The sequence below is a fragment of the Juglans regia genome, chromosome 11, assembly GCF_001411555.2.
Source record: "Juglans regia cultivar Chandler chromosome 11, Walnut 2.0, whole genome shotgun sequence".
Taxonomy (NCBI): Eukaryota; Viridiplantae; Streptophyta; class Magnoliopsida; order Fagales; family Juglandaceae; genus Juglans; species Juglans regia.
Window position 1 is genome coordinate 20,631,277 of NC_049911.1, and position 25,075 is coordinate 20,656,351.

The 25,075-nt window shown below is 38.2% G+C and overlaps 1 protein-coding gene across 1 annotated transcript; it reads right to left on the reverse strand.

Moving 5' to 3' along the window:
• Positions 1 to 848: 848 nt before the first annotated feature.
• Positions 849 to 24,345, reverse strand: LOC109018767 (protein SPIRRIG). The gene is made up of 19 exons (XM_019000951.2): positions 23,648 to 24,345; positions 20,575 to 20,644; positions 20,389 to 20,474; positions 19,704 to 19,839; positions 19,565 to 19,621; positions 19,027 to 19,197; positions 16,648 to 16,839; positions 16,448 to 16,513; positions 15,797 to 15,911; positions 14,429 to 15,606; positions 13,484 to 14,183; positions 13,244 to 13,346; positions 12,039 to 13,141; positions 10,254 to 11,904; positions 7,092 to 10,157; positions 4,581 to 4,889; positions 4,026 to 4,332; positions 3,356 to 3,502; positions 849 to 2,676 (listed from the first exon to the last, which is right to left on the reverse strand). The coding sequence occupies exons 1-19, from the start codon at positions 23,854 to 23,856 to the stop codon at positions 1,501 to 1,503; spliced, it is 10,842 nt and encodes a 3,613-aa protein (XP_018856496.1). The 5' UTR covers positions 23,857 to 24,345; the 3' UTR covers positions 849 to 1,500.
• Between the last annotated feature and the right edge of the window lie 730 nt (positions 24,346 to 25,075).

The window sequence follows — 25,075 nt, forward strand, 5'->3', positions numbered from 1 at the left end:
TATTATATAGATTTAAAATATATTGAATTCTTCAACTTGGATAATTTGATCCTAATCTTTAGGTGGAACGATAAGAGCCAATTAAGCTCATGAGTTACGTGATGATCTGCTACCAACTTAATTTTACTCCAAATGAACATACGTGCATGTGAGTTTTGAGGCAGTGAAATTGAATGATAACAGCTGAATTTTCCCCTTTTTATAAAAGAATCTTTAACAGAGTGAGAGAAAAATTAATATGAAGCCGTACGTTGATCAGACTGGTGGAAATTGGAACGTGGTTTGGACTGATTGGTTTGTTGCTCTGATCAAATGTCAAAGCTTAATTTCCATGTTGTGTTGTGAGCCGTTAAACCACACTACCGCCCTCCATTGTAATGCACTGCCGTTAAACCACACCAGCGCAAATCAAAACAAGCCCTCGGAAAGCCCCTCCATGTACAGAGCATCAAAAACCGCAAGCCTCCACACCGTTCACATTCAAAAATAAAAGAATGTTAATTTTTTATCAAATTAAATTTATTTTTAATTAAATTACATGATTATGAAAGTTGATTGATTTATTTTTTTCTATATTATGCAAGAAGATCATGTTTTGAAATTTTTTTTATCCAAATTCAAAGGGCAAAAGGAGAAAAAAAAAAAATTAAGTAGTAAAACAATAATAAAGGAAGTGTAATAATATCATTACCCAAGAATGATGCCGGGAAACCACTCGCTTCCGCCTTGTTGACTAAGTTTAGTAACCGGTTGGCTTCCAAACATTTAGACTGTAATTGAACTCGGGGGAACTGGGGGAAGGGGTAAATCACAATGTGTAATTGCAGCTGTAAAAACTAATTAAGAGCTACACAAAAATATGGGTGAGACATTTTGAATGAATATAGGCCAACCCTAATAACATGGTCACACAGAGAGAGCTTTGATACATTTTAGAACAAGCAATGGGCAGCAGATACCCTATAGCACTATTCAAAAAGAATTTTAGCCAAAAGGATTACACTCAACCAATTTAACAGTCCCACATTCATACCAAGCCGATCGTTTTCAAACATGCCATTCCCCGGCGCACTTTCCACTATACAATTTCATTATATACTATTTGGTTAGTCCATCTATTTACATCAAAAAGAGACCAGTAGACTTGATATTCTGGTGCAATGCCCAAAAGCATCATCCTTCATTCACCCAAAAATACCACAAAAGCATATTCTCTCACCTTTTGTTCTCAATCAGAAGCTGTGACCTACTTGCCGCATGCATTTCTGAAAGGGCCTCATGCTTGTTGAGCTTTCAAGTTTTCAACAAATATCACGACCTTATGTCAATCCTATGCCTGCAATTTCCATCCCAGGCCAGCCCAGCTTTCGTGTGCCTATTTCTCAAGGATTATGGACATAGTCCATTCTTTTCTAGAGGAGAGGGTGAACTAATCTTCTTATCTTTTGGGGACTCTTACTTATCCAAGAACTGAAGTTATCACATTCAATCATGAATCCATCACCCCTCGTTAGAAGCTCCTCTCAAACTATCATCTGGCAGCGTCCATGACAGCAAATGCCCACCAGCATCCCCACTCAGTAACTGCTTCAGGTCACTTGTGAGATGAAGCGCAGTAACTGGATGCTTATGGAACTTTAGCACTTTGTGCAAGACCAACCGGTACTCCGGCACCTTTTCACCCAGATTTAACCCTCCCGTCACATTGCTAGTTGACTTGCTTGGGGAAACCTCCTGGTTAGAGCAGTGAACCATTTGCCACACCTTAACAGATCCACTCTGGTGACCAGTCACATACCAGTTCGTGTCTAGCCAATCAGAACATGTACTACTTGTAACTGAGAGAATAGAATCAGAGGGCAGTTGGGACGTGTTAACCACTGCAAGGCAGTCCCCGTTGATGCTCCAAATGGCAAGCAGAATTCCTGCTGCTGTCACAATCTCCCCACTCAAATCATTTACATATATTGCTGAGACTGGCGCCGGGAACTCGGGGAGCTGCCTCACAAAAACCAAGGAGCTGAGATCCCACATAATAACAGTGCAGTCATCGGAGCCACTAACAATAAGCATGTATGGCTGGCTAACATGAAGGCATGTGATTTTGCCTGTGTGGGCACAAAGAGCCTTCTCCAACTGTAAGCGTCGTAAGACACGAGGCCCATACTTGGTGATTCTCCATACAGAAACTAACCCATCATCAGCACCAGTAACCAAAATTTGACCATCGTGGCTAGCACTGACACACTGAATCTGGTTGCCACCATGAAGATTTTCGTGTGTAGAGAGAAGTCTGTCCTGATCATAGGTAAAAAATCTTAAGCTACGGTCCGCAAAACCCCATGCAACGTATTTTGTATATGTTCTTGGTTTAAGCAAAATATTCCTTCCAGCAACAAGAACTTTCTCGTGGAAAGCAACAATCTGAGTAATGGAAGATGAGCTCTTGCGTATCTCATGTGCAACAAGATGGGCAGAATTCTTGAGTGGATGAGGAAGCTTTCTGTCAACCCGTCTCTTCGGATGGGGTTTGGGGAATAGTTGCTTTGGTGTCTGCCCAAAGTGATTGATTTGTGCTAGAATGGAGGCTTTCATGGCAGGATCTGTAACAGAGTCTATGTCCACATTCCCTTCATAAGTGTAATGGTAGAAAACATTTACAGCTTCTTCAGCTGCCTGTAAATCATGCAAGGAAAACTTTAGAAGCAGATCAAAAAGGAAACTAAAATAGATGGCATAACCATGGAACTGTGGGTCAAATAGGTCTTAACATATGTGATGAGCAGGAAGTTAATTTCCAACCATCTTACACATTGCCTAACAAGATCTTAAGAGATCATAAACAGAAACTCAGAGAAAAATAGCATTTAGGAAAAAGATCATCTTTTTCTCCCTTTCTCTTCCTTCAAGTGAAAAGACACAACCCACCAAAATTTCATAGCGCATTAAAAAACCCAGGACCAAACCAAGAGTGGTGGCAGGTCAAGCCAGCTTAGAACTCAACTATTCTTCATCAAGGTTCCATCTAATTAACTCAGAGCACTGTCTGCTTGGTTCACACAAAATGTAAGCAAAGAAAAAGATTCTGAAGTTAAAAATTGAGTTTAAGCACAAAGATAAACTTCATCAAGAAGAATATAGAGAAGGGGGAAAATAAGAGAAAACTTCATCAACAAGAATATAGAGAAGGGGAAAAATAAGAGATTCTCAATTAGAACAGGTTAATTATTTGGCTGAAAGAAGATCAGAAAGTAAAAGTTTGTTTACAATGAGTTGGGACCTCCCATATACTCAAATTTAAATAGGCATAATTCGTACTTTCAGTATTTCAAAAATTGAGGTGCAGGTCACCCACCTTTCCTCTCTGTTTATATCCAAAGATAAGGTCGATCCAATGATGCAAGTTTTCTGAAACATAATCAGATTCCAGTGCTTCCCTGTGCTTCCTGATAAACTCCCTTGCACTGCCTTTGGCCCATGGAGGTAAGAACACATCGCCAACCTAGAGAGAGAAAAGAAACCATAATGATCAAATTCGTTCCAAAGCAGCGCACCATGTAGCATGTTTAGATTCAAATCTATTTTTTACAGACTTTTTCACTTCCAATCCAAACATCTTTGAGACAACCCAAAACCACGTTCACAAAAACCCAAAGGGAAAAAAACATGTTTAGACCCACCATTTACACAAGCACCAAAACAACACGTCCTAAAAATTGTCTTTGCAAACATATTTTGATGGGCCCCACCACTCACAAACCAAAAAAATCTCAAAATATTTTCATAAAAACTGAAATTTTCTGATCCAAGCATGCCCAAGTTCCCTTGATTAGTACGATGACAAGGGTGCCTCTTCCAAAATTTACATGATGGCCAACAATTGAAATATTCCATATAAACCATGCAACAAATAAAATATGCGCTTTGGCACCTCCAAGAAAATTGTGGGGTCCATTTTGAATCAGCAGATCATAAATCAAATAATTATAGTTGTCAAAGATTTATCAAATATTGACAATTGAAACCTTCTCTCCTGATTGTTTCTCTCCCAAGTCAAGATTGAATCGATTTTCGAGGAACTCTGGCATGTAGAAAAATTCTGGAATTAGTTCCTTCACATCTGATGTATTGCCCTTTCCAGCTGCACTTAACCATGTATCTCGAACACTATTGAAAAGACGATCAGCATGATCAAACTGGCCACCCTGAAGTTTTTGATTCTCTGCACTGAACGGAGGCAAGCGTAGAAGATAGAAGAGGACAGTTCCAGCACTAGAATAATGAGAACCATAGTGAAATTTTGGGACCTCTGGATCATCCCAGCTCTCATATCTGACGTGGCAAAAGAAAATTCTCAATAACAGAAAAGATAAAACAAAAGAAGTGATTGGAAACAATGCTGTAGCACACACATCATAATAGAACTAACAATGCCAAAGCAATGCGCTACGGACAATAGAATTCCCAATAAAGCAAAGAAATTTGCAAAAAAGAAATTATTTTTAAGAATTAATTTAATTAATAATACAGAACTAATATAAATGAGAACAAAATCATAGTGGTATATGATAGATGCCAACCTCTTCCTAAACTCCTCTTCTCCTTCAGGTGTCTGACAACCCATCGGTTTTTCAAGCCTACGAAACGTTTTTGGATCTGAAAAATCCAGATTTTCACTCTCATAATCTGCAAGAACCCATGGAAATACTGGATACTGGGTAAGATCACTGTATCCACGCCCCGCCAAGGTGTTGAGATGCATGAGATACTGAAAATTGCTGATTTCACCATTTTGCCATCTTTTTGAAAACGATTTCGCCATTACTTTAAAAAGACGGCTACCCTCGTTGCTTTCTTGTTTTGTTGATCCTGAAATGGTTGTGTCCAACCTGACGAGCAAGGGAGAGGGTTACAAAGTTCAAACCATGACCAACGAATCCACAAGATAAGGAAGAAGCAACTAAGCATGGTAAGCATCAAAGTAATAAAATCACCAAAGCATAAAAAAATAAAGAAAAACCATGAAGGCTTATTGAAGTTTAACAAAAACCCTAAAAACAAAATTCGATCCTAGTAGTACATGGAAAATTGCAATCCATGAACTCAAGTAGATTCAGCTCTTCATTTCAATTGCATCAATACATGCTTAAAAGCACAATAATATTACAGCAGTGAGAGTGAATTCAGAATAAATTAAAAATCACCAAGACTTCCGTCAATACAGTCAGCAGATATCTCAAGTGTCATCATAAAGCATATTGGCATACATGTCTGTCTTTAGTGAGGCATTTTTCAATGCAGTGGGGGTTTTGGAAGATTTCTTTTGGCTGAAAACTTGGTTGGAACAGACAGTTTTCTCACCATAGGGTGCTTGGGTGCTACAAGGCTAGGGAAACAGTTGATTATTTATTTCAGATTGTTGCACAGCTAGAGTTCTGTGGAGTATTGGAACTGGAAAGGTGGTGTAGCTTGGCCAGCAGTACATTTTGCATGATGTGGAGCACTGGGGCAAAAGGAATAGTAGACAAACTGCATGTGCATAGATACCTATACCTTTTTTTATAGGTACATAGATACCCATACATAAAATCAAGGTGCCCGCCCCTTTAGACATTTTGGCTCTGTTCCATTGTAAATGATTGATTCTTCCCATGTCCTTTCTGAACCATAGCTAATATAAATTTTTTAATATTAGTTGGTTCTACTTTTTATTTGCTAGGGGCTTCTGTATACATCAAGCACACATGGGGTGGTGCCATTTTGGTGTTCAGTACTGGCATTATTTACCTATCGAAAAAGAAAAGGGCTGGGACATTACAAAAAAGAAAGGGGAGAAGAGGCAAATTAGGTCATATCATACTTGATAATGTCTTTAAACAATTAAAAAAAGATGTTATCATTAGGAACACATTCCTTTCATCAAATTACATCAAATGGTGTGTTTGCACAGATAAAAGGGGCACTAAGATGTCCAGTTTCAGTTTTTATTCACGAGGGCAGTAGTGAAAATATTGCAGAAGGACAATACATCCCCTGCCAACAGACTTTGGACCAATGTGAATACCAGACACTCCTTAAATCCTAAATGAAGAGCAGGAATCAAGCTCACCTCACCAATGGCCTCTTGGTGGGAAACCAATATACTAGCCTATAGCAGTACATAACACCACAACATCAATATAACGCCATATAGCATTAGTGTTTTTTTTTATAAGTAATAACTTTATTAATAACAATGTAATAGGCATAGCCCGAGTACACAGGAAGTATACACAAGAAACACCTAATACATTCTAGAACTTAGAATAGCATTAGTGTTACAAGGAGAAACATACAATCATATCAATATTTTGTGTTGTTTTGTTTAAATGCTATAATAAACCAGCAAAAGATACTCAATAGCAGCTCAGGCACAAACATTCATATATAACAAAGTAAGTACAATATGTTTAAACATTAATAAAACATTATATTAGCAAAAGCATATGCATATGCATGTCAAAGAAGCCAACTTTCAATTATTTGACAGCAGGTAGCCCATATGGCACTTTCTCTCCTCTTTCAAGAACAAGGCGAAAGGTAAAATCGTGAGATTCAAGCCTCATTGGGTGATGGTGGGTTCAAAACCCACGTGCTTAGGTCACGTCTAGAAGAATAGTGGACCTTTTCGGTTCTTGTAGAAGATTAGGTGGTAGCCCACAAATTGCAACAGTGTGAAAACTGGTTCCTACTTGCCTCATGTGGTGTATTTGGAGGAAAACGAATGGTAGAAGTTCCAAGGACTGTGAATGAACGATGAAGCCCAAGACTTTCTCTTTCAATACTCTATTCCTGTGGATAGCTTCAATAGAGTTCAACAGGGCTTAATTTCCATGATTTTATTGCATATTTTTTCTCTTTCTAGATAGGTGCCTCTATTGTATACTCCCTGTGTATTTAGATTCCCTCTAGCGCTTTATAATGAAATTTTTGTTCTTATAAAAAAATAATGGCTGGAGGATTTTTGGCAAACATGCAAAAATAAGAAGGTACCATGTAAAAAAAATGAACAATGAGAAAACAAAGGAGTTAGGAGGGAGTATATTTCATACATGCTGTTTCGAGGAAGATTCATGGCAACTAGATTTTTGAAAACTTCTTCTCTCTCTTTTTTGTGGAACACCAGCAAATCATTACATCCATCCATGCTAAATATCTCAATAGCAACAGGACGCAGCTGGTAATCACGCTTTAAAAGCTCATGAACACTATTTAGCTTCCACATACGCCAAAGGTGAGGTAGATTACCGCTAGTACATGCTTTCTCCTTTCCCCATGCACCACCACTATATGCCCATGCCCTTCCCCCAACACATGACTTAACCGTTGAGCTGCAAGATGAAGTTGATTTGGACTGGAAATCCATACTGCCATTAACATCCTTCTTTACACCCAAAGCTTGATCAATAACAGATAGTTCATCTTCATATTCCTTCTCGCAAATACGTCCAGAGTCATCAATATAAAAATTCTCAATTACATACAAACAGAATTCTCCTATTAGAAATATACCATCATGTTTGTCAAGACCTACAACCCGTTCACAGTTATATCTGAATCGTATCTTTTCAAGAGGTTCCAGATAAGGTCTGATCAAGTATTCTCCATTATCACTCAGTTCCTTATCTGGTTTATCTTCTGAAATTTTGATGTCATCTATTCTCACAGAAGAAGATTGCCTTGGAGATTCTAGTTCAGATCTTTCATGAATGCTCTCCGCTACTGGGATAGAAACTGTGCTTGTCTTGGCAGCAAACTCAAGGGCAGAATGAAGGCTTGCTTCATTTATACTACTGGCTCTGTCATCACTCCATCCGTTCCTAACAGAAGCTTCATCTTTCAAATTATCCAATTCTTTAAAAAAAGATGATTGATCATACAGTTCAGCACCAACACCATTCTGTTTGATACTATCGGTCAGAAGAGGGAAGCGTGACTCTGAATCAGTATCAGAAGCATCAGGTCCATTCTCATTTTTTGCTTTGGACAGCTCTACTTCCCTTACTTCAAACTGTCCATCAAGAACATTTTGGATGGTATCAATTTTCAATTTGCAGCACTCAAGCTTTTTGCGCATTCTATATGGACCCTCAATGGGACAAAGCTGACATCCAGGCTCTTCAGTCATAGATGATTTACGCATTGGGAATATTCCACGCTCATGAACAAGTTGTTGGAGTAGGGTTTGCCACTCACTCTCAGCATGTAGAATCCACCCATATTTATCTTGACGGACAACTCTCAGCTCGGTAGACATTGCATCACGAACCAATTCCAGTGCATATCTCCGTTCGTTTACCTGATCCCAGTGTTTTAGGTCTAATTTTGAAGTTTCTCGTGATCTTCTTCCTATTTCCCTCTTACGACGACCTTCCATGCCTTTTATTCTCACCCCAGGAAATTTTGCTGATCCTGCAATATACTGCACCCACATAATTGCAGCACATTGCTCCAATACTTTATTCACAATCTGTTCACTTCTTTGAATCCACTCAAAAAAAGCAGGTAAACTTCCAGTCAATAATTTGTCAAACCCGTCATGTAGTACATCCAGGTGCTGTCCCTGGTTTGGTTTAGAGACAAGAAGGTCTTCTAGTGCAACCCTGCGATGCACCAGGAGATACTTGATGATATCAACAGCCAAATTCTGTACATTTCGCCTTTGGTCATGGAGAAGAGATATTAAATTGACACAAAGACAGCAATTTAGATCAGTGTCAATATTACTGGGACAGAATATAACTCTTCTGTGAGCAACTAATAACTGCAAGACAGTGCAGATATCTGTTCCAGAATCATCTGGTGAATAGTTTGGGGATAATCTCTTCTTAGGTTCAATTAGCAAACTTAAGCGTGAAAGAAGATCATCTTCCCCAATAGTGACCAAGAAAGATGGGACGAAACAATACAATATCATACGATTTGTATTTTTAAGAATTGAATGAATATAAGCATCAAGTTGTCTGCTTCCTCTTGCAATCGATAAAAGACCCTTTCCAGTTGGAGCAACTTCTTCAATTCGTCCGTCCTTGTTTGCCAATTGCAACATAGATAACAAGAACTCCAGAGTTTTTAGCACACCAGCAGGCTGAGGAAAAGCACCCATATATACACGATCCACTATCATCCAGCATAATGCATCTAAGTTCAAAGACCAGCGATTCTTGTCCAGCTTTTTCTGATTTTCCTCATCATCACGTAAGAGACGCCTTTCAAGGAAGTTCATCAGTCTACTAAGGCATAAACCCTGGAAAACTAACACAGATTCTATGTCAACATATAGAGGAACACTTTCCAAGATGCCTTCTATGACCAGTGAGGCTTTAATTTGCTCTGTCATAATATCAGAAAGAACTTCTGCCATGAAGTCTAAGACAGCAGTTGCTCCAGCAGAACAAGGACCACCACCATATCCAGAATCATCAATTTCATGAAGAAGGCTTGGACTGACAGAAAAGAAGGTATTTGTGGAAGATGGTCCTTGAGAACTAGACTTAAAGTCTGAAGATGGATCATATTCACTAGTGGACACAGAGGACTCCATGGAAGGAGTGGCAGCTAAGGCAGCTCTGGATTCATTATGGCTTGCACTTCCCAGCCAAGATGTCAATGCAAGCACTGGAGATGATGAAGGTGTCACTGGAAGTCGAGAATTAGATTTTTCTGAGAAAATAGGAGAATCAAGCATAGTAAGAGATGTAGAACTCTGAGAATCTGTTGGTTGAATGGGATCAAGAGCGCCTTTAACATCACGGAAGCTAAATCCATTTATGCTTGAGGTAGCACATACTTGATCAACATTATCACCATCTAAGCGCTGAGCTGTTTGAACATCTTCTTGGACTGGATTGTTCAAATCCTGCCGGGTCATAGAATCATTGACCTCAGCTTTATCACTGGCATCATGGTTTGGCAGAATAGCCATATCTTCAGAACTTGTACTCACCTGCGCTTGAGGGAAGCTTCCAATGCTAATGGAAGTTTTGGTAGACTGCTCCTGTTCATGCGGCATGCTAGAGAATGTATTCTGTGAGCTACTAGTATCATCACAATCATTTAGATTTTTATCTTCCGTCTTTATAGAGAGTTCTTTTGCCATCTTCACTGCATAAGCAGACCTATAAGAAACAAAACTATTAGTTCAGAAAAACATAAAAACATAAATTTTTGAGTTGGGAAATTAAATTAAAATAAGGAATAACTTCAAGTCTAACCTAACACATGAAAAATAAAGGTCAATACAGCTTTCAAGAAATTCTGCCCGTCTGCAAACAGCACAGAAAGGAGGGCACATTTTTGCCAGATCAACCATGAATCTAAGGACTGAAGTTGCTGCCACAGGGGCAGATGCTTCCCCACCCATTAAACGTGCTGCATATGTCTTATGCATTAGCGCTTCGCCCTGCAGCTCTCCAGCCATGTCTGCATTTTCTTCCACAAGCTCTGCCACAAGGCCAGCACCAACCTGGGAAAGATTACCAGTTTGGTGGGCCAGCATTGACTGCATGCTCAACCTATCAAATGTAGATTTCGCCATACCAATCACAGATTCCAACAATTCCACAAATTTTAGTTCCACATAGCGCCCATCACTAGGCATAAGGGCATGAAAGTCTAGCATGCGGACTTCAGGTAACCTGGGATAAACTGGCTTTCCAAATATCAGACAGAACAAAATGTAATATATATCTGGGGAATCATAAAAGCTTGTGAGCACTCGCGCCAAACCTTGGTAGCCACCACTTGTGCGAAATTTTAGAGAAAATGTAGGAGAAGAAGTAAGACAAACCCCAAGAAGAGTCATGATCCATCTCATACTAGTAGGGTGAACAGCTTCATCAAGAAAATATGTAATTAATTTGGATGAAACAATCTTATGCCACTGCTCAAGCAACTCTTCCAATTTAATGGTTACTTGTAAATCAATAAGCATTTCCAGCAACATATTTCTCACTATGACATGCTTTCCCATAGACTCTCGCAAGATTGGACGACGTGGTGTGAGCTCAGGTGGATCAAATGTCATAATCACAAACCTAACCACAAGCTCCAGTTCGGAAGCCAGAAACCCATCTTCCAAAATGACCCCAAGCAATACAACCAACTTCTCCAAAACAGGAACTTCGACGTCACCCCTCTGCAGAGTCACGAGTAAATGTTGAACAAGGTTAATTCGACGCAGAACAGTGAGATTATGATTCCTGTACCAGTGCATGGAAACTAGATGCTCAAGAAATCCCAAGAGTGCAATCTGAATTGAAACCGAGGCTGTTACCCACAATGTCCAATCCAACAAGACATGCTCAACCATATCTGCATTTGACAAGACGATGCAATTTGAAGTTTCAGCAGGCATATCAGAATTTTCTAGCTCTGAAATATGACTAAATGAATCTTTCTGTGCAGAAAAATCATCCATATCTCCATGAGATCCAACTGAAGAAGTTTCATCACGGAACTTTGACAAATTAAGATCCTCAAAACTGTTTTCCTGAACACTTGCAGGAGGTGACAAAGTAGTCTGAGGAAAATCTAACTTCTTTGGTTCAGAAAATGAAGCCTCGCATGCAGCAATCTGGAAGAATATCTCAAGAGATTGCATGTCAAATAATGACATTCTGCGACGTAGAAAGAGTGCAAGCAAATGGTACCCCCTGTATGTTTGCATGTCTCTTACATTTTGAGGATTCTGATGAAGTGCACATGCAAGTAATGTAAGGGCCATGTGCAGCATATCCCTCGTTTCAGAAGCTTCAATAAGAGCCAAGACAACAGTCATCCCACCAATTGGGTGGATGGTATCACCAATCAGACATTGTCTACAGACATAGATATTCCCATGAAAACGTCCAAACCGTGGTATACCTACGTAATCAGAATTAAAAATAAATGAGGTGAGAAAAAAAACTGAAATAAATAAACAAATTCAAATACACATCAGACTCCACTTGCATTCCTTAAATATGATGCCCAGAATTTGATGTGTGGCAGTCACATACCCCCAATCGGAGAAGCAGCTGCTGACATAGGATCAACTAGATTGAGCATTGACATGGTCCCTGATGCTCGAATAGATTCTGTACAAGTCCCATCAAATGCAAATATGAGTTTCTTTCCAGAAAGCTGTAAAGCAAGGTTTCCTATCCTCTCCAAATCCCAAACAATTCCACTGCCATCTGCTTTGGACTCTCCTAGCTTGCTAGCACTGTCAAGCCTCTGCATATTTGAAGCCAAAGTCAAGTCAGCCTCTAATGAATCTAAGATGGCCATACTACCGCCGCCACAAGCCTGGTTAGGGACAAATTGCAGAAGATCTGTGTCTTGGAAGAGCCCTCTATATCCTCTACCAAGAATATACATGAAACAAATACAACCAGGTGTGAGCACCTCCTCAAAAAGATAGCATGAGCGGAGTTTCCAAGTTAAGTCACTAACTCTTGCACAAGTAACCGGAGTCCCAATGGTTACCTGCAAAGGTTTCCCAACTGGAGATGGTGAGTATCCAAGTTTTCCTGTGTGCCTCAGCTTTCCATTGAGATACACATAAGCAACACTAGCTTGGAATAGCCCAGCAAGAGCATTTGGTTTGTTATGAACAACTGCAAGGTGATGCCACCTGCCTTCCTCGAGTTCTAATCCAGAAAATGATAAGGAGCAAGAGTTGCTGGTTGCAAGCGTTAGAACACCATCTTCCTTCAGATAAAGCTCGGCATAGAATGTGCTTTCATTATTAGCTGCACCAACAGAAAATATACGCAGAATATGCTGCTCAAGTTGCTGTGCAGTAGAGCCAGTTCTCATCTTTCTGGAAGGTTCCGTTTCCTTTACTGGTGATTTCAAAAAATTTCGAAACTGAAACCAACAAACAAAGGAATAACCAGCAGCTGGCGGCCATGATCTTTCTCCCAGAGAAACCTGAACAGAAGCATGGCCAGTCTTGCTCATGTCCATCTCCACAAACGGTGCAAGAGAAACATTTTCTGAGGCCATATCTTCCATGAGAATCAATTTCTCCATCATGCCAACAAGTGCATGACCAGAATTCTTCAGCCTCATTTGTAGAACATATCTAATAAGCATTCGAAGTTCTGACACAGATAATCTATCAACAAAATTAAAAGCCTAGTTATTTAAAATTAAGGTCAAATAATACAAACAGGAATCAACAGATGCAAAAGTTTCTCAGCCTGACCGATATTCTTACCTATATGCCCCAAGAACTTCCACAATCTTCAAAGCATAAGAAAGCAATGGAGATGAGCCCAAAAGAAAGGGATGAATTGTCTCCAATAGAAGTTCAACACAACCTAAATATATTAAATAAAGCAAAGGATAAGAACACTAGTAACTATTCAAGCAAAAAGAAACCAAAAGGAAAAGGCACTAATAATCAATTTAGCAAAAAGAAACCAAAAGGAAAAGGCACTAGTAATCAATTTCTCACCTACAGAGGTTATGGTTTCCTGATTGAAGGAGCCACCACGAGCAAGCTTTTCAACGAGGCTTAGCACATCTAGCTGCACCTTGGGAGTAAAGTGCAATAACGAACGGATAAGAACTCTAATGGCACCAGCATTATACACCCGTTGTTTATCATGATGAACTGAACCCGACGGAGTTGTTAATAGAAAACTAGATGAGTTGTTGTCAAGCACATCAGATGATGTGGCATTCTCTGATGCCAAGAATGGTGGAAGCACAACTTCAAGAGAAAGTTCCAGCAACAACTGTATGACTTGCTTTTCACACTCCACACAAAGTAAGCCAGACTCAGATAACAGATCAAAGAAAGTTTGGGATGATATAATTGCATGCAACTTTCCTCTATTAACAGCGTTGTCAGAAACTCCAGCTGTCATAACCCGCAACAAATATGTGAACACCTTGACATAAACTTCTATAGCAGATTGATCTATGAGCTCTCCATCACTTTGGAAACTGTGGAGTGTTGTAAGCAGCAGGGAAAACCCAGTTGCTTCACCAAAGACCCTCTGAGCAGAATTATTTACTCCCAGAATACGCCACAAGGCTCCCATGGTGTCACATTTTGCATCATTATGAAGCCTGTATTGAGATCCCGAAACACTGGTGACCATTCCACTTTTAAGAATTTCAACAATTGCACCTAATTCTTCAGGATGAGCCTGGTAACAGTGAGAATTTAGTAAATCTTTGATATTGAGTATATAATAACTGCACAACGCAAACAGCATGAGTGATTGCAATGACATTCAACCTTATATAATTTGAATGTTCGTCTTGAAGCCACCACTTTCATTGAAGAAAGATAATAATCAAAATAAAATTTAGCAGGTTTATAAAGTAAAAATCCGAGTAAATCTATCCAAATCTCAACCTGTAACAGTGTAAAATAAAGATGTTCACACACCTGTGCTGCATCTTCAATGATCAAACAGGACAGAATCCTCAGAACTCCTGGACGATGTATATTGGACACCAGAAAAGGAAGAATGGTAGTTACACCATTAGCTGAACGAAATGACGCTTGACTCGCTTCAGCTTTCTTTAATAAACTAACCATACAGTCCCATGCAACAGAAATTGTACCATCAACTTCGAAAATAGGAAACTTCCCAGAACCAGAGTCCATTAGCTTGGGTGAAGTAATAATGACATCCCTACCATCCAAATGTTTCTTGAAGCTGCTAGAGCTGGATTTTCTCTCCAAGTGATCAAGGTTACCAGTTTGTTGCTCTGGACTCAAAAGATATTTGTGCTGCTTCAGATCATCTAACAGGACTTCCAGCACACCAACTTCCCGCAAGACTTTTTTGTACTGCTGGTCAAAGGATAAGAGCTTTACGAAAAAAGCAAGTATGGTTTGCTTTAATTCTGATGTTATTGGTTGCTGCAATAAGCAGCAAAGTGAAAGCAATTCTTGCTCAGGAACGCAATTCACAACAGTCACAGCATACTCAAGAATTTTCAAGATTATCTCTTGGAAAGATGGAGGAAAACCACCCATATTTAGAATAAAAAGTGGAACAGTACGTAGCTGCTGACACAGTTTGTAGTTTTCAAGATGACTTGAGAATATTTTAAACATTCTGTTTAACACTTCTGACTGCAATTCCCTGCTGTCTGCTTTGAGGAAAATGTCTTGCAACATCTGCACTGCTTCAAGGTCTTTAACTTTGTCGTTGTCCTTGTCCCAAACTTCACTAGCAATGCGGTCGGAAGATGATGTGCGACTTCTGCTATGGCCACCTGTCTTGTTATGAGAAGGCTTTGAACCTTTGCTGCCAGAAGATCCAGTAAATTCCTTTGGGCCGGTTTGAGCTAAATTAACAAGAACATCAAGCAACCTGGAGAGTGTGAGTGAAAGATGTTGGGGCGAGGGATCCTCCTTTCCAGTGGAACCTAGTCTTTCTACTTCACCCAATGCAAGGGAACTGTCTGAAGCACAATTTTGATCAGAAGACTGGGAATAAATAGACTGATTGGCCCGACTTTCCGGCATTTTCGAAAGAGTTAAGGCAAACTGAACAAGAAATTGATAACCATGGGCATTATGTATATCCTCCCTTAGCCTGACACCACCAGCCTCTAAAAATCAAAATTGTATAAAATCAGCACCAACAAAGGACACGGCACAAAGATAATAGCTTTGAAAATTATATATATGCCAGAACAGCCAAAAAACTAGCTCAGATATTAAGACCAAAATATTCTTGATGTATCATGGGAATCCTTATCATTGCTCTTATACCACAAGGTAAACACAATGTGACAATACCAGGTTTATATGACAATTCCACACATTCAAGCAACAAGTCCACAATGCCCATCGTATAGGCAGAATCCCCACTGTCAGGATTGAAATCTTTCACAGCCATTAAAAGAACTTTTATCTGCACATGGGAACAGTATATGAGCAGGAGAAATATTCCATAAAGATGAGAAGAAGCCAATCAATCTTAACAAGAAATAGATAAAATTCCTGGTTGAAAGAAGAATAGAAAATTTGTAACTGGAAAAAGTAAGTTACAGATCCATTGCACAGCCACTATACGAGGCACAGATTGAATTTAGCAAAAAATATCATAAACCAGAAAGTTTCAGAAAACACTAAAAAGGATATAATAGAATTTCCAATCCACATAATTAGAGTGAGGCTGAAGATGTCAACTCATTGCTTTCACCCAAAAAAAAAAAAAAGAAGTAACATGCTATAAAACAATCTACCGAAAGTATATTTAGTGGAGTTTCGTATCTAAATGAAAACACTCAGTAATGCTGAAAAAAATGTACACATGTGACTCAACACCATTCAAAGAATATGGGAAAAGATATTTCTTATAAAATGTGGAACAGACAAGTTCAGTAGAGTCCCACAAAGCTTTTCAATCCTTTAAATGCATTGAGAATATTAGCAGTAATGGCATACCAGATGATGCTTGTGAATATATTTGGCTGTGCTTCCATTGTCATTCATCAATAGAAGACCAAGTATCTGTTACAATTGGTGAAAAGTAACAATAACATAATTCAATTATCAGGTCATAAATCTGATTTCAAGGATTTGGTGCCAGTAAACTGTTTATGAAACTCTGACTGAATATAGAGCAGGACACACTGTTCAGTTACCTGCATAGCATGTCTATGAAGCTGTATGCTGTGCAGAGGAACAAGACCTTCCTTGTATCGAGCAAAGACTATCAAAGACCCATTGGCAACCATCTGAAAGAGCAACTGAAGTGAATCGTCTTCAATCAAACTCTGGGCTGCTGTAGGATGGTAGGCCAATGCTTTCATAATATGCACAATACTTCCCTCTACCTGCATGGATATGCAGTAGTAAAATTCTGTACTAGATGTTACCATCACAAGTTTTTCATGGATAAAATTCATCACTAATACAGCAAAATTGAATCAAAATTAAATGTAAAAGAACCAAGGTGAATGATTGCTATCTTTGGCAAGGTCCTAGTTATTCAGCAATTAATAAAGTTTATGCTTAATAGGTTTGGACTAAGGCCACTTGCAAGGGATAAATAGTAACATGAAAGCAGTAAAAGAACTAAAAGTTTGCTAATCAAAGCAAAGAGTGTAAGATCTTTAGCAGTAAAATATATATATATATATAGATTTGATTTGATTTGATTTGAGACGTTCACTAGAAGTGAACTTCTAGCAAGGATTCTAGGCTCTGCAAGCTCTCAAAGACACAAATCAACTCAGGTACTAAGGCTTCCTCGATTTCAACATAAAATGGAGAAAATAGGAAAATATTCAGCTTCAAAAATATTTTCAACAACCATAGATTTATATGGTTCAGTGGGTCCAAAAATTAATGTTGAGAAAATTGTTTTCAGGTACTTGGTTGGCATAGAAACCATTTGCATCCTACAACTAGACCAGGAGAAGAGAGTTTCTGAGGGTGGTGATTTTGAAGGGAAGAGGGGGGGAGTTGGGAAGGGGTTTAGGGCTGCTGGTGGGTGTCACTGAGGCATAGGGTTGAGGTGGCAGGGGCAGGGGCAGGGGCATGGGCAGGAGCATTGGGCTGTAGGCACTGGGAGTAGGAGTTGGATGGGAAGGGGAAAGGGTTGCAATGGGGCAGAGGGAAGGTGGGAGGCAAAGCCGGAAAATGATTTCAGAGTCAGCAACAAAGTTGGCACCATAGGGAGGGAAACAATTTCCGTCTGGACCAAAGATCAGAAGATGGGGAAATTGTTGGCTGAAAACATTTTGCATCAAAACAAACACGGCTGAAGTTTAAAAAATAATAACTTTAGCTCCACGTCATTTTTAGAAAAACTAATGACACCAATTGAGCTTTTACATTTTTCCAGTGCATCTCATTGCCGAAATAAAAAGGTGATTTGATCATACGGCCACATTAAAATAATAATAATAATAAGGGGAGCAAATAATAGACACTAAGTTGATATAGAAACAAAATGATACAAATTGGTGATATATATATATAGCACTGCACATCCCCAGATCAATAGAAGTCTCTTTTTTTCAGCTACTAAATTTTCAAGAAGAAAAATATAATTAGGTAGAAAATCATGTCTGAGTATAAATTATGTTACAATTCGTGCACTCACAGTAATTAGGGCAGACCAAGTCCTAGATATCTAATGAATTTAGTCATGCACTAGTTCACTTTAAAAAACACCTAGTTATGCAGCAGCCCGTTATAATTTAGGAGCACAACATAAGTCACCCAATCAATCAAAAATACTGATTGCTAAAACGTAGGTATTAAATGTGATCTTTTTTCCTCACATGAATGTCAACAAGTCAGGTGCCAATCATGACCAATTCATATTGTTTCAAGATCATTTCATGCACCAACATAGTTCAGAGACATCATAACTAGGTTGGAGTTCTCTAACCATTACTAAAGATAAAATAAAAAAACAGTGAATGACCATCTACTCAATAAGAACTTAAAAGGTTTCTCCTTCCAAAATAAATCCTGCTTAATCCAATAAAAGCACAAAGAAAGCAATGAAAAATATGTTATACATAATTCGTGTTTATAAATCTATATGGCAAGACTGAGGTAAAGTTCCAAAGGTCCACTAGGTTCCCTTCAAACCAATCATGCCAACAATCTGTGCGTAAGTATGCATGTAAATGTGGGCAAGACTTAAGAAAGGCCCAAAACATAATACAATATTGTTATAAAAATAATAAAAATGAAACTTCAAGTGAAAAGTCTAAACTTGTTGTAAGGAGCATTTTAGTAAAATTTACATATTTAGCATGCATAGGTGACGCTCTTGTATATATCCCGTATACTCAGGCCTTTGTCTATTTTATGCTCAATAAAATTTTGTTTATCAATAAAAATTAAAAAATAAAAGTAAACTTTGCATATTTAATGAGATTCATGGGATGATGGATCGTGATCTTCACAATTCACCAATAACATTTTGGTTTTTCTAAGCAGAAAAAAACACCACGTTATGTATAGATGTGTGTGTGTTAGAGAGAGAAAGAGAAGAGTTAGACCTCAAGACGGCGAATTTGCCCATCATTACAATCTTTTTCTGCTTGCAATAGTACCTCATGATCAGATGCTTTTTCCCTTTGACCAGTCTCATAAGGATCCAGAAGGGCATTGAGAATATAAATGAGACAACACAATATGCCCGAATCAAGGAGAGATTGCTTATCAACAGGCTGCAACGATGAAAATGTACAAAAACCTTAACAAATGGGAACGTATATGCATTATACAGGCATGATTAGTCACATGCACATCTCTGCATTTCACACGCCATCATTTTTTAGCCACCTCATATACTATACAATGCAGCATCTAGAGTTGCAGTACAGTACTCATATTTACTCAAGACCAACCCTGTTACTTTCAGCTAATCACTGCAATTTGTCAATTGGAGGACTAAGAGAAAATCATTGCAGACTACCAATATTTAACATGACAGAACACAAAGATTGTTTCAAATAAAGATGTAAGACACAAAACAAAAATTAAGCCTCAAGACTAATGATTCTATTAAATATACTGAAGATTAAGGAAATCTACCCCAGATACAAGGATCTCAACTGCCGTTAACAAATTTGAACCATGACTGATTCCATCCTGCAGAGAAGTATGCATAACATGAGTTCAAAAAAGCAATACAGAGAAAAACAATCAGCATTCGGAGACAGACAAGACAAACCTTTGTGCCTTCTGAGAAAAACTTTAATACTTTAACTACATCCAAAGACCTTGTTTTGCTGCTGATTTTTAACTTCTCAATATCGGCTACAAATGCTCTCCCCACAACAAAAGAGAAAATGTGTGTTTCAACTAACCTGTGATTCATTCAAACTTTGAAATCAATCCATGAGGTCAAAATCATCAAACAGGTAGTAAATATTCAGCACAGAGAGCCCCAAATTTGTTCATTTACTGGAAAACAAGCTATCATATCCATTGTTCACATGAACTATCTAAAGTAAAGACTATATTCCACAGAATGAAACCATAATTCATTGTAGAATCAATAAGAATATGTATAACTTTTATTGGTAAAACATGTATGCATATGAACCATATAGACTGCTATGACTAGATCTGATGAAAGATAAACCATGCTATTAGCACCAAATAATGTCAATTACCCTTAAAAACATGCACCAAATACCATACGGCACATATAAAACATGAACATGTGTCACAGATACTTATCAATCAACAATCTAAACTTTCTTGTTGATAGAAAAACTAAGAAATTATCCAGTACTTATATTACAAAGTGAAACTCGCATATAACAATGACCATCTTATTGAACTACAATATTGCATTGAAATAATTCTCAATTCAATTCAGCAAAGTGAATAAGGAGGAACTGTGTGCATACATGGTAAGTAACTGAGCTACATTAGTATGCTGCTTCACTAATCTACAAAAAACATCTACAGTCAAATTCAAGGCCGCTTCTTTCTCCTGCATGGATAATGAAAATGCCATTAATAAATGATATTGGTTCAAAGTACAAAAAGGTTAGATGGTAGACAGTATAGTAGAATGATAAACAAGTAAGAACCTTTTCCAAGCTGGATGACCTGAACTCTTCCCAATATCTCTTGAAATCCAATTCCAATTCATGTTTGTCTCTGCTTTCACAGAAAAGAAGAAGAAGAAGAAAAAAGTTGTTAACAGCAGTCACGAATATAGAAAGCAATCAAAAAGACAAAGAGTATTAAACCCCAAGGGGTTGGCCCAAGTGTTGAAGACCTTGGTCTTGGGGTATCACTCCCTTCAAGGTCCAAGCTTCAACACCTCATGAGTGCAAACAATCCTTTGGGGCCACACCCCCTAGTGAAAAGCCAACGATTTAACTAGTTCCGTATAGGGAAACTTTCAAGGGTGCGATGCACGGACCGGGGTTTACTCTGCAGATGTGGGTCCGAAGGGCATTGCCTTGGAGAGGTTTCCCGACATCAAAAAAATAATAATAATAATAAATTTTAAAAAAAAAAAAAAAAGTATCGAAGATATTATGTTTGCCTCTGCTTTCAAATGTGAAAAACTCATTTTTGAGTTTGATAGTAGATATACAATTTTTTCTAAGGATGGAAAGGAATGTTAACCTGGTACACAAGAAGTATACATGAATCCACTCAAAAAAACATAAGGGAAAAGAGGCTACAAAATCCTGAAAATTAGAAATCAAAAGAGTGGCACCATAATAGGACTTTCTCCAACAATACATGATGTTAAGAACAGAAGACTTGAACCCTGCACCGATCTTTTGCAGTCCTCAAAACTTCATACATAGATTTACAAACAATAGGCCATCAGAAAAAAATTGGCAAGTAATAGGCCATCAAAAATATTAGGGAATATATGTATCTTAGACCAACTTGTGCTTCACTCAATCCATACTTTAAGTGGCTTGAAGAATGGACAAAATCTAACAGCAAGAAGATAAAAATAACAGAATAGACAGCCAAAAGTCTTGTAGCAGCCAAAAGCCTGCTACAGTGGTTGAGTTATTGGCCAGCTGGACAACTCCAGGCGGCGCTCCACAAATTAAAGAGGTGTGGAAGATGGTCCCCATTTGCATTATGTGGTGCATATGGCAAAAACGTAATGAGAGGACATTTGAAGATAAGAAGCGGTCTTTAGAGGAGCTTCGATCTTCATTTTTCCATACTTTAATCCTTTGGGCTATTGATGTAGACTTTAATGGCCTAAATTTGCATGACTTTCTTGTTTCCAATATTTTTTGATAAGTACTTTCTTGTTTCCAATATTACGAACTAGACAGGTTCTATCTCTTGTATACCATCTTGTGTACTTGGGTTTTGCCTATCCTTATTAATACTACCGTTTACTTATCAAAAAAAAAAGTTAACCATATAATTGAAATCAAAACAGTTGACCATGTAATTGATAGACAGTAATATGAACAAGTGGACAACAATAAGTTTCTGATTATATGTTTTAATAAGAAATATGATAATATCCAATGCCATCAGATATGTAGACAGTGAAATAGTTACGCTAAACCCGATAATAAGCCACCCTAGACACATCTGGTGCAGGAATTTTCCCGAAGTAAATTGATAGTGGTTAATGAAATGATTTTTCTAGGATGGAATTTCTTTTTTGGCAAAATCACCCCCAAACTCAAGCAACACAATTCAAGGGGATGAGTTGAAATGTTATCAATTGTTGACATGAGATCCCAAGCAATGGTGATCAATGGTTAATGTCTAATCGGAGCCAACATATAAAAAAGAGAATCATTCAAGAAAAGAGACACCACTGATCCCCAACCATGAGATACACAAAAGAAATCATGACCGTTAGATGACTGGAGGGCACAAGACAGACACGAAACTAGGGGGCTCGTAGGAGCCCATTAAAATAAATGAATTGGGCCCATTAAAATTACAAAGTCATCTTCATATAGTTTTAAATTGATAAAATATTCAACATGTTTAACCTAAAAATTGATTTATTTTTATAAACTATGTACAAAATTTTTTTTTGACATGTATAAACTATGTACAAAAATAATCAATCTAGTGTGTAGTATAGGACTTTTTTCTTTATTGGCACCAAGTGTCCGGAAATAGCATCCAACTAATCTGGGGTACACAGCCCTCAGCAAGGAGTTTCCTGAAAGTACACCTCAGGTAATTCAAGGGAAAAATCCTCTAGTCCAATGGTCTCTATAGATTGTTTGCACTCAAAGGGATTTGAACCTTAGCCCTAGGGGAGAGAATACTCCTCTTCATCTCCAACAAGGTTCAATAGGACATTGTTGCTTGATATGTGAATTTATTTTGTATTTGTATCTCTCAGAGCTTCATATTTGATTGGTTTATATCTTTAATGTAATGCAGATTTTGTTTACATTTTAGAAAGTTGTAAAGAACAACAAGATAACAATTTCATCTCTAGCACAGGAGGAAGAAACCTAAGAGAAGACGCTGAGATAAAAACCTTTTTAGCCTTTAAAATTGGAGAACACGAAGCAGGAGTTTCTTGAGTTGGAAGTTGAAAGGATGAAATCATAGAATGTATAGTTACCTACCATCAATGAAATGGCAGTGCTTTTCAACCACAATCTACCAGTACATCAATGAGATGACAATGTTTATCAACCAAAAAAACAGACAGCAAAGGAAGCCACCAGCGACCTTTAATCTTAATCCTAAGAAATACTAATCCTACATACAGAAACCATTTGGGCACCATAAAATTCAATGCCGCATCGCAATTGAACACCATCGGCACCCACAGAGCTTATGTTGAACTACAAAGACACCATGGAATATCTATACATATATATATATATGTATGTATGTATGTATGTATCTGTTATGCGCTTTACGAAGCCTCAAAAAGTACTCGAAAAGAGCTCCACTAAACCTACGAACTCACAAATTGCTCTCATCAATAAAACTCACCATAAAACTACCCAATTCAGCATTTAGCCCCGAACCCAGTACAAGCCCAAACCCACAAACCAGCGTAATTAATCCAATGCAGTACTGACCACACACACCATTTCATAAAAATTAAAATAATCATTTCCATCTACTGAAAGCAATAACCAAATTGAGAGAGAGAGGGATAGAGGGAAAAAAGGAGGAGTATTGAACCTCGCCGGAGATGAAGAGGAGTCTTGCCAACGAGTTGAAGATGGAGCATTGTGATCGCGAGCCGATGACGGAGCCGAAGAAGGAGAAGAAGAAGATGAAGAAGCGGCAGTGGCGGAAGCAGACGGAGATTGAGAAAGGCCAACCTTCTCTTTAATGTCCTTAATCAATGTACCCCATTTCATTGTTTTGCGTTTCGATCCCTGAAACATGTGCGGCCCTCAGTCTCATCCGCCGCAACAGCGCCCTTTTTTTTTTCAAATCACCAGATCCGATCCTCCTCCTACAATAACCGACGAGGATCTTCCCCAAATCTCATCAGACCCACCCCCCCTCCCCTCCCCAAAAAATCTCACAAAACAATTAAACAAACAAGCAAAGATGTCAACAAATAAAAGGTCTAAGCTGAAACTGAAAATGTAGTCAGCCGACCAATCGAAACCAGCTGGTAATCAAAAGCAGAAGCAAGATCTACGAATTCAATTAAAGTTTTCCTTGGAAGCGTGATCGTGATCTCCCCAAATTTTTCCGATTATTTTCTTTTTTGGGTCGTTCTTCCGAATCCGAGAAAGGAGGAGAAATGAACGGAAAGCGGCGTAGCGGACTTTGGATGGAAAGAGAGAGAGAGTAATGAGAAAATAAGGAAACGAACCACGATATATAGATTAGATGGACCAACAGATATCTATAGAAAATAAAAGGAAAGAAAAAAGACTTCACTCTCCTCTATATCTCTCTTTATTATGTCTGTGTATGTAATGTATATCTGTGTGCCCTGCCTGCTGCTCTCGGACGGCCTCACCGCGCCTTCTCTCTCGCTCTATATCCTCTCTCTTTCTCTCTCTCTCCACGTCATCGTGGGTCCACTTTACGAGCTCTCCACGTGGCACATCGAGATTTACGTACAAGACGTGATTTCCTCCCCATGTTTTGTTTGAATAAACACTTAAATTAATATTCCGCTCCTAAATTTAAATTCTTTTCTTCTTGTTTGTTTAATTGTGTCGTTTTAATTGAATATTAAGGAGAGGAGACTGTAGAGGAGAGATGTGGCCCACACTTTTGCTCTTCTATTTCTTAACCACAAAGATATATATATATTATCAATCAAATGACAGGTAGCTTTCATTCATTTAATTTCATTCATACTATATATATCAAAATGAGTGATTCTCAAGGAAGATATTGTCACTTGCATTTACATGCAACCTTATTTTCTTATTTCATGACATTAATATTTTCTTTATCGTTTAAGCCTCATTTGAATTCGCAGTTGATCTTAATTCATCTCATCTCATTTAATCATTATAATTTTTTTAAATTTTCATATAAAATATAGTAAATAATTTATTTTTTTTTAAATAATATTTTATTTAATTTTCATCTCAACTCACTGTCCAAATCTCACCTAAATAAAAAGTTTGGGATGGA